This window comes from Gadus chalcogrammus, chromosome 22, assembly GCF_026213295.1.
Source record: "Gadus chalcogrammus isolate NIFS_2021 chromosome 22, NIFS_Gcha_1.0, whole genome shotgun sequence".
NCBI classification, from domain to species: Eukaryota; Metazoa; Chordata; class Actinopteri; order Gadiformes; family Gadidae; genus Gadus; species Gadus chalcogrammus.
Window position 1 is genome coordinate 3,695,919 of NC_079433.1, and position 10,695 is coordinate 3,706,613.

Here is a 10,695-nt window from a genome sequence, read left to right on the forward strand (position 1 = left end):
AGGTGGAGAACGAGGACCACTTAGAGGAGGAGGAGGAGTAGGACCGGGAGGACGATGTGAAGGAGGTTGAAGATTGAGAGGAAGAGGAGGAGGACGACGACAGAGAAGGAGGTGGAGGAGGACTGAGGGGAGGAGGAGGAGTAGGACTGAGAGGTGGAGGAGGAGTAGGACTGAGAGGAGTTAAATGAGGAAGAGGACTGAGGAGGAGGAGGAGGAGGAGGACTGAGAGGTGGAGGAGGAGTAGGACTGAGAGGAGGAGGACGAGGACTGGGAGGTCGAGGAGGAGGTGGATTGAGAGGAGTTAAATGAGGAAGAGGACTGAGGAGGAGGAGGAGGAGGAGGAGGAGGAGGAGGAGGAGTGAGAGGTGGAGGAGGACTGGGAAGAGGAGGTGGACTGAGGGGAGGAGGACTGGGAGGAGGAGGTGGATTGGGAGGAGGGAGTTGAGGAAGATGGCAGCCGTGTCAGGGTGGATCCCCAGGCTCTCCCAGATGGTCAGTTTAGCCCCCTGCGGCGGCCGGCCACTGTGTGTAATGGCAGGAGCTGCGACCCACGCGTGGTGGCGCGGCGTCGCGGCGGTGCGGCGGCGGCGGCCAGCTGGCCCGCGTGCGTGTTCACAGGGGGGGGCTGTCGCGTGGTCGCAGCGAGGCTTATTAATCACAGTGGTAATAAGCAGCGTGGGCCACACACACATGCACACGTTCTCACACACACACACACACACACACACACACACACACACACACACACACACACACACACACACACGCGTACGTCTGCACACACTCACACACACATGCACAGAAACCCACGTACACACATTTATGCAAGTCTGCACACACCCACAAACACACATGCACAGAAACACACGTAAACACGTACACATAAACACATAAATACACACACAAACATGCCCACCCACACACGCGCACTCATGCACATACTCACACGTGCGCACACACACAAGCAAAAAAGGAATATGCAGCAAACAGCCACACACATACGCATAAATTGGTACACGCACACCCATGCAGGCCTGTATTGACACACAGCTAACCATGTTCCTATCAGACTCAATTCAGACAGGAAACAGAGCCATGGAGGAATGACCACTCCCTCATCATCATCATCATTATCATCATCATCATCATCATCATCATCATCATCATCGTCATCTGAAACATATTCAGCAAAATCATCATATTCATCATCAACACACATCTTCTCTAAGCACACGATCTCTCATCCAACTGAGATCTCTATTTATTGAAACATCAGAAACAGAACATTCATATTCATTCAAAAAACCTTCCAGAACCGAAAAACATGAATCTTGATGAGAACATGCGATTGGAATAATTATTATCACTATGGCAACAAAGACTGCAGTGCGACTCGTCTGAGATTTCCGAGCAGTGTCTACGTGGCGCTGATTGTCGCGTGTGTACCTATGACAACGAAGACGCTAAGTGTCCGCTGGCCTCGACTTGTGTTAAAACGCAGAGGTTTTGATTATCGTCCATGCTCTGGCATCATTGTGTTGCCCACACACAACCCTAGAAAGACCTTCACCTTGACACAAACACCAGATCTTTGACCCCCTAACGCACCGCGCCACTCGCTCTCCAGAGCTCCCAGGGGGGGCGAACGAGCGAATCCGATCCCAAGATGGAAGATCTGTCTGGAGCTCCGTGCCCTATTGGTGGTGTCGGTAGACCACGACCCCGATGAGTAGTTTTTTCTCTGGACGGTGTGTTTGACACCCAGCTGAAGGTACTTGGTTTAAATCCCCCCTCGCTATGACAGCAGCGGTCAAACCTGTAGGCGTCCTTTAAGCCAGATGCCCCCCCACCCATGTACCTACTTCTTAACGACATGTGAATGACATGTGAATTCACTGATCATATCTCTTTATCAAAAAGGTCTCGCTAAAACGTCCGTAAGAAAGGACAGAGTCGTGAGGGGGAGCCGATATCCCCAGTGTGTGTGTGGAGGGTGGAGGCTCGGGGGGGTGGAGGGTGGGGATTGAGCCTGGGGGTGGAGGCTCAGGGGGGTGCGGGCCGGGTGTGGTCGCAGGGCTCCATCAGAGCACCTTGGCCTTGATGTACTGGCAGAGGCAGTGGGGGGCAGTGGTGGAGCAGTGGTTGCGACGGGGTCTCGGCTGGTGCTGGGCGGGGCCCGACAGCCTCTTGGAGCCCAGGAGGCGGGCGTAGGCGGCGCTGTAGGTCACCAGCAGCTGGTAGGCAGCAGCCTGGGAGGAACCAAGCCCCCCATACCACGACGGGATGTAGGATAACAGGAGATGGTTGTTATACTCAATGGTTGTTGAGATACTGTGCTGTATATTAGATATTATTGGGGTACTTTGCTGTATATTTATTAGATATTATTAGGGTACTGTGCTGTGTATATATCATATTGTAAAAAGCATCTGCTAAACGACAAGATACTGAATAGTAATAGTGCACATATAGTGTTACATATAAATAGATAGATACATCTCTTAAGATGTATCTAGTATTTATTTGAAGACTGAGGGTATGTGATTTGATCTCATCTTTAGATAAATTACACCCCTATTCGTGCACGTTGTGCCTGCGTATTACCTGAGCAGGTAAGCCTGGCTCGGGGATGAGGTTGAAGCTTTTGGCTAGCTTCGTCTCCTCCCGCTGGCTGGTGAAGGTACTGCGGCCATTGTCCCCCTCCGCCAGCAGGGGCCGCTCTTCGTCAGAAGTCAGCACCTCGGTAGGACGGTCAGAAGCGTCCGCGTCAGCCTTGTCCACTTTGACCTGCAGCACCAGGTGAGACAGCCTCTTGCTGAGCCTTCCCTGTTCACAGGAAAAAAAGGGTGTATTAAAGTGAACTGTAAACCTCAGGTAAGCTTTGTTAATGTGTTTTGGTGAAGAATACCATACATATAATAATAGTATAAAGTATAAATAGAATTGCCGTTTTGTCTTTACCCTACCAAAATATAACCCCCTTAATAAAGATTATGCCTTTATTCTGGAGAAAGGTAAACAGAATGTATGAGGGACACAATAATGAGGAGTCATTCAATATGGATGTAGTGAGACAGTGTGCCACTCACCTGGAACTCGTTAGTACCAATTAAGTTATTCTCCAGGGTCTGAGTCAAAGTCCTCAAACAGCTCGTCATGTCCCAGTATATGAAGATTAGCTAGCAGAGAGAGAGAGAGAAAGAGAGAGAGAGAGAGAGAGAGAGAGAGAGAGAGAGAGAGAGAGAGAGAGAGAGAGAGAGAGAGAGAGAGAGAGAGAGAGAGAGAGAGAGAGAGAGAAAGAGAGAGAGAGAAAGAGAGAGAGAGAGAGAGAGAGAGAGAGAGAGAGAGAGAGAGAGAGATGTGGAGATGTGGGAAATACATTTACATTTTGTCTTTTGACAGTGCCTTCTTGTGATGATGGCGCTTGCATTGCACCTGTACTTTTCTCCTAATTACTTTTAAGTTTTAAATCCTAATGGCAAATTTAACCAATGTGTACAGCCTATAGGTCAATATTTCTTTACCTGTGCTGTACACATTTTGACCTGTATGATAGAATGACCTGTAGTACAGAACAACTTTGACTAACCTGTGGATTCACCTGTGCGGTAAAATCACCTGTAGAGTTACAGAACAGTTCTGCAGCCAGTCAGACCCACTTGTATCTGTACTTGTGGATTCACCTGTGCGGTAGAATTACCTGTAAGGTTCCAGAATAATTCTGCACCCAGTTGGACCCACCTGTATCTATACCTGTGGATTCACCTGTAGAATCACCTGTAGGGTCCCAGAGCAGTTCTGCACCCAGTAGGATCCACCTGTATCTATACCTGTGGATTCACCTGTAGAATCACCTGTAGGGTCCCAGGGCAGTTCTGCACCCAGTAGGATCCACCTGTATCTATACCTGTGGATTCACCTGTAGAATCACCTGTAGGGTCCCAGGGCAGTTCTGCACCCAATCGGATCCACCTGTATAAATACCTGTGGATTCACCTGTAGAATCACCTGTAGGGTCCCAGAGCAGTTCTGCACCCAGTAGGATCCACCTGTATCTATACCTGTGGATTCACCTGTAGAATCACCTGTAGGGTCCCAGGGCAGTTCTGCACCCAATCGGATCCACCTGTATAAATACCTGTGGATTCACCTGTAAACCTGTAGAATCACCTGTAGGGTCCCAAAGCAGTTCTGCACCCAGTCGGCCACGCCCACCAGCAGGTTGTGTCTGACCAGCCTCTCGTTAACCTGGATCAGCCTCACGTCCACGTTCACGGTCATCTGGGTGGACACACAGGACACAGGTTACCACCCCTCAGTCCAAAGTGACCCACACTGAATTCAGATGCATGTCGTTGAGATAAGCTAAGGGCTAGGGGGGCCTCTTGGTCTAGGAGGACTAGTAAAGGTATGTTGGGGTTGGAACCAAGAACCTTCTGACTGGGAGACAAACAACTAACTGACTAACTTATATCTTTGAGCTTGGGAGATAGCTCAGAGCTTCTCATATTTTATATACATTTTTCCAATGCTTCTGGTACTGCATTTATATGATGGTATTGTACTTTTATTTATGGTTTTAGTTTAAAGGGGACCTATTATGCTTTTTCGACTTTTATGACCTATAAACGTTGCTTTAATGATTGATGGTCATGTTTAACCGTACACAAAAAACGATGTCGATTTTCGGGAAACTTTTCCTCTCATCTGGGCGCTTTCAGCATTCTCTGTCAACGCTTGGTTTCGTCCTTCTCCGCCCCCTCGCCCCCCTCCTGCCAACCCAACTCCGTCGTGATTGGTTACCTTCCTTGAAGTTCGCGCGCGGGCAGATTTGACCAGGCATATGGGGGCGCGGCAGGAGTGCCTCTACGTAGATGATTTCCCGGAAATGTGAACAAGTGAATCGCAAACGTTGTCCCGAGTGTTTAGCGCTCTGCACAGCCACCCCAGACTGTCAGCAGGGAATACGTCGAAATGCATGTATGTCATTATTTAACACTTTAGTATGGTTAAACATGACTATCAATCATTATAACAACGTTTATAGGTCATAAAAGTCGAAAAAGCATAATAGGTCCCCTTAAAATTTTATGGAAAAAACGAAACCCTTTCTTTATATATTCAGCATAAAGAAGAATGAATGGAAGGTCAACCACTAGACCCCTCTGCCCTATAAGACATCGAGACAGACAGAACTCCTCCCTGCTCCCGCATCGAGAGGGACCATAGGTTGATGCTCGCCTCATTGTTGCCACGGTGAAGGACGAAGATGATGACGATGGTTAGGAGGATGGCGACGAGGCTGATGCCGAGACAGAGGAGCCAGTAGTCGGTGACAGTCATGTAGCGGTGGACAGTCGAGAACAGGGCGCACCACGTCACCATGTACATGATCTGGACGGACACCAGTAGAACCAGTAAGAATCCCATAGAAACCAGTACAACTCTTCATACACCAGTAGAAACCAGGAGAGACCATTGGAATGTGGAATAGTGGAGATACCGGAGGGGTCCTTAGGAGCATTAGACACATTAGTAGAAAGCAGTAGACACAGCAGTAGAAAGAGGTATGAACTAGTAGAGATCAGGAGAAATCAGTTCAAACCATTAGCACACAGAAGAAGATAAAAAAAACAGAGTAGAGATCATTAGAAAATAGTATACACCACTAGACCCAAGTAGAATTTAGTATAACCCAGAGGAATTCACTAGGAGACAGTAGAGATCATTAAACACCAGTAGAGCCCATTAAAATCCAGTGGCCCTCAAACCAGCCAAACTCGATACATTTTAATAGAAACCGGGAGACGCCAATAAAAACGAGCTGCAATTTGTATGGGCTTTGTCCATATTGATCACAAACTGTGATGGAACTTAAGCTAGAAAATCTTAAATGCTGATTACACACACACACACACACACACACACACACACACACACACACACACACACACACACACACACACACACACACACACACACACACTGAAAAAAACTGAGGTGGGGTTGCATCTGCTAGTGATTCTACTAACAAACAGCAAACAACACACATTTCAACGAGAGCTAAGAGCTAGGTAAGCAGATTCATTGAACTAGATAACGCTGAAACAGGGCTAAAACGCTAACAGCTGTTGAAGCTTGTGCGATTTTTAATTAAGGCCTTCTTCTAGAGAATGGTAGGTGTCATGCTGGGAGGTATTGTAATGGATAATTTCAATATATTATTTTTTTTATGTTTGAAAAACTATTTATTTAAATGATAAGCCAATAAAGCTATAAGAAGAGCTAAGAGAGGGTGAGGTTTCCCAAGGTGGGGTTAGCATTCAGGGGATAAATCTATCTTTAAGGTAGCCAACTGGATGGAGTAGCCTAGCTTAGATGTAGCCATGTTATTGGGTTTGATTAGCATTGGGTTAGCCTTGCAGGGGATTAGTTTTGCATGGGTTGAGTCTAGTGTAGATAAATCCTAACATGGGGTAAGCCTTGCATGACGTTAGCCTATTTTAGGCTTAGTCTAGCATGTGATTGGCGTAGCATACCGGAGCCATGAAGAAATTGAAGAGGGAGGAGTTGAAGACGATGTATCGGCGGACAGAGGGCGGGTCCAGGGCCGTCATCAGGGGACCAATGAGATCACTAGCAGGAATCTGACATCATCAACAGAACAGAAAACAACTCATCTCAGAAACTGTGAAGTTGTGTGCAAGTATCTATGTGTGTGTCTAAGCCAGGTTAGACACACAGTGTGTTTGTGTGTGTGTGTGTGTGTTTATGTGTTTGTGCATATGTATGCGTGTGTGTTCGTGCATGTATGTGTGTATGTGCATGTATGCATGCGTGTGTGCATGTGTGTGTGTGTGTGTCTGTGTGCATGTGTGTGTGTTGACCTGGAAGCCGTCCTGGTTCAGCAGGGTGTGGCAGAGCGTCAGGTCAAAGCTGGGATTCAGCAAGGAGTGACTGGGCATCGCCAACACACACTGACCTGAGAGAGAGAGAGAGAGAGAGAGAGAGAGAGAGAGAGAGAGAGAGAGAGAGAGAGAGAGAGAGAGAGAGAGAGAGAGAGAGAGGGGGAGAGAGAGAGAGAGAGAGAGAGAGAGAGAGAGAGAGAGAGAGAGAGAGAGAGAGAGAGAGAGAGAGAGAGAGAGAGAGAGAGAGAGAGAGGGGGGAGAGGGAGAGAGAGAGAGAGAGAGAGAGAGAGAGAGAGAGAGAGAGGGAGAGAGAGAGAGCGGTAGAGAGAGAGGGGAGAGAGAGAGGTAGAGAGAGAGAGAGAGAGAGAGAGAGAGGGGGGAGAGGGAGAGAGAGAGAGAGAGGGAGAGAGAGAGAGCGGTAGAGAGAGAGGGGGGAGAGGGAGAGAGAGAGAGAGAGAGAGAGAGAGAGAGAGAGGGGGGAGAGTGAGAGAGAGAGAGAGAGAGAGAGAGAGAGAGGGGAGAGAGAGAGAGAGAGAGAGAGGTAGAGAGAGAGAGAGAGAGAGAGAGAGAGAGAGAGAGAGAGAGAGAGAGAGAGAGGGGGGAGAGGGAGAGAGAGAGAGAGAGAGGTAGAGAGAGAGAGAGAGAGAGAGAGAGAGAGAGAGAGAGAGAGAGAGAGAGAGAGAGAGAGAGAGAGAGAGAGAGCGGTAGAGAGAGAGGGGGGAGAGGGAGGGAAGAGAGAGGGCTTATAATTATAATGTCTCTCTCTCTCTCTCTCTCTCTCTCTCTCTCTCTCTCTCTCTCTCTCTCTCTCTCTCTCTCTCTCTCTCTCTATGTTGTGCGATTAACTCCATATCCGTAAGGGTTTCCTGGAAGCTTTGGAAAGTTAATAATCTTGTGATGTCTTCTTCGTTGAATTGCATATATATTTTTTTTTTATTGATGGTCTTGCACTAAAACGTTATCATACAGGTCTGTATACCATACATTGTATTTCATCAAATCAAATTGGAACAAACACAAACACAACCACAACAAAAACAAACAAAAAACGTAACATTTATCGCAGTGTGACATTAGCAATCGGAATTCTCTAATTCTACCAAAATAAAATTCAGGCATATCAAGCCTAGCATGAAGGGAGACTTTATTTATGTGTTCCAACAGTTACCGTTGGCCCATCGTGCTCCCCCATCGGTCAGCGGTGGATGTGGGTGTGGAACGACTGCTTCAGTATCCTCCCCATCGTGACATGGTCCCTTCACGCCTTCCGACATACTGGATCTGAAACTGCCTGAAACAACACCATACTCCAGTCTGGTATTATTTACGCTGAGGTTGGGAATTTAGAGGCAGCAGCCAGGGTTAGCTAGATTTTGAGAGGATCATCGAGACCTGAAAGAATATTCGTAATAACTAACATACTAAACATCATATTCAATCACTGGACCAAGATTATGCTATCAAAATGCACATTCTCGCTAGAAATGTTATCAAAACCCATTTTAATGCCAAAAAAATAAAATAGGGCATTTTCCACTGAGGTTAAAATACAGGTTGACCATCTTGTTTGTTTTGCAGACAGAAAATTAAAAGTCACGTGACGTGGAGTCGTGGACAATATAAAGAATAGGCCAGACACCGTACGCAACTCACGATTGCAGAGCCCTTGCAAATACATTTAGAGACTGAGGGTGACTTGCAAAATTCCTTTCTAAAGGAACCCCTTTAATGAACATTAGTTTCGTTTCTGCTGCTGTGTTGAAACCGTTAGCCGTACACAATGTGCTGGTGGGCGTGTCCGACGCTTAGATTTAATCTAAGTGGTTATGTAGTAGATCATTCCATCATACAGGTAACCGTAGACTCCTCGCGAGCGGTCGGGTCGACCTGCGCGTGCACCACGTAACGACGGAGACGCGCGTTAGGACCAGGGCGAGACATTTCGCTTCTCCTGCACAGGCACTCATTGGGAGAAATGTCCCCGTGTTTACCAGATAGTACCCGGGGTCATCACTGGGATCTCAAACCAACTTCTTCTTTACAAAAAATGACATGTAACTAACACACACACACACACACACACACACACACACACACACACACACACACACACACACACACACACACACACACACACACACACACACACACACACACACACACACATGCTAAAATACTATTTAATAATAATAAGAATACGTCGTTAGGCCTCGAATTCGGCTTACAATGTGAGAAATGTACCCATGATTACCACAAAGGACACGGGGATATCACTATGATCTGAAACCAGCCTTTTCTATACAGAAGAAGAATACATGGTATAACACTACTCTGTTATGTTAGGCCTCTAACAGGCCTACAAGTTATTCGCTATGTGACACATTTCCTATTTTTCCAAATTGATCGTGTCCCTCACACTCCTGGCTTAAGAAATGTAGGCCTACGTGCGTTATAAAGTAGCCTATTCTCCTTCACACTTCTGCAATAACCCCCCAAAACGCTTGACTTCACACTTCGAGGCTAGACGAGGCTTCAGCTATCAGCTGATTTGAGCTGCTACATGTCGCAAGTTCAGAACACGAGTAGCCGACAACTTCCACAAGCATTTATGGGACTATTAGGCCACAGATTATGTTATGAAAGCTTGCATGTGTGCAAAATTTAGGTCGATTGATAACATCACAGTGACCCATGCCATTTCACATAAACAATTAAAACGTACCTTCACTTCAGAGTCGATCAAAGTCCCATTCACTGGTCAGACGTGCGTTGGTGATCCATGGGTCGTTTAAACGCCGCGTTATGGTCCCTAATAACCATAACTTCAACGCGTCGTTACATGCGGACTCCCAGTGTTGACGATTCGTTTAAACCCATCAAAAAATTGTCCATCTGTTTCATTCTCTCTCTCTCTCTCTCTCTCTCTCTCTCTCTCTCTCTCTCTCTCTCTCTCTCTCTCTCTCTCTCTTCCTCTCTCTCACTCTGTCTCTCTCACAATCTCTCTCTCTCGCTCTCTCTCTCTTCCTCTCACACACTATCTTTCTCACATTCTTCCTTTCACACTCTCTCTTTCACACACACACACACACACACACACACACACACACACACCCTCACCTCTCTCTCTCTCTCTCTCTCTCTCTCTCTCTCTCTCTCTCTCTCTCTCTCTCTCTCTCTCTCTCTCTCTCTCTCTCTCTCTCTCTCCCCCTCTCCGGCCATGTGATTTAAGATCAGCTCGCCGTATGACTGTCGGAATGCAGCCCTTTTTTTTTTTTTTTATAACTCAGGATCCACAACGTCGCAGTAATCACCAACCCGCAAACACGCAGCGAATATCCGTTTGGCTACACGGACGTGCGCACTTGCGCGCGCACATACACACACACACGTCACGCACACGCACACGCACGCACGCACGCACGCGCACACACACACACACACACACACACACACACACACACACACACACACACACACACACACACACACACACACACACACACACACACACACACACACACACACACACACACACACACACGAATATAATTGCCTCCTACACTTTTGTTAGTGTAAAACAGTGGTTTACTATTATTATATTATTATTATTACTATTATTAAATGATCATTTTAAATGCTTTTGCAATTTAAAAGGTGTCTAGAAATATTTTTTAGCAACTCACCCACATCCTAACACTTCAATAAAGCCCAGGCAAGTAATCAGATGCAACTTGACGTAAAATAAATGTTTTTATTCATTATCAGTTCTATCACTTGCTTTGTTAAT

At 46.8% G+C, this 10,695-nt stretch overlaps 1 protein-coding gene across 2 annotated transcripts; it reads right to left on the minus strand.

The window, feature by feature from the left end:
• Positions 1-1,211: 1,211 nt before the first annotated feature.
• LOC130375700 (transmembrane protein 268) lies at positions 1,212-9,909 on the minus strand. 2 transcript variants are annotated; one of them, XM_056582745.1, is made up of 9 exons: positions 9,631-9,909; positions 8,077-8,215; positions 6,888-6,982; positions 6,540-6,647; positions 5,242-5,394; positions 4,171-4,281; positions 3,090-3,179; positions 2,605-2,826; positions 1,212-2,249 (listed from the first exon to the last, which is right to left on the minus strand). In XM_056582745.1, exons 2-9 carry the CDS (start codon positions 8,180-8,182, stop codon positions 2,082-2,084), a joined length of 1,053 nt encoding a protein of 350 aa, XP_056438720.1. In that variant the 5' UTR covers positions 8,183-8,215; positions 9,631-9,909; the 3' UTR covers positions 1,212-2,081. The 2 variants fall into 2 exon arrangements, with proteins under 2 accessions (XP_056438720.1, XP_056438719.1); XM_056582744.1 differs by having other exon boundaries at positions 8,077-8,199; positions 9,631-9,908.
• Between the last annotated feature and the right edge of the window lie 786 nt (positions 9,910-10,695).

What these genes read in the sequence shown, in the direction of transcription:
- LOC130375700 (XM_056582745.1), bottom strand. Translation starts at nt 8,182, where the DNA reads ATGTCGGAAGGCGTGAAGGGACCATGTCACGATGGGGAGGATACTGAA. An exon ending in TCAATTTCTTCATGGCTCCG is followed by an intron (nt 5,395 to 6,539) that starts GTATGCTACGCC and finishes GTGTCCGTCCAG; the next exon opens with ATCATGTACATGGTGACGTG. An exon ending in TTGGTACTAACGAGTTCCAG is followed by an intron (nt 2,827 to 3,089) that starts GTGAGTGGCACA and finishes TCCTGTGAACAG; the next exon opens with GGAAGGCTCAGCAAGAGGCT.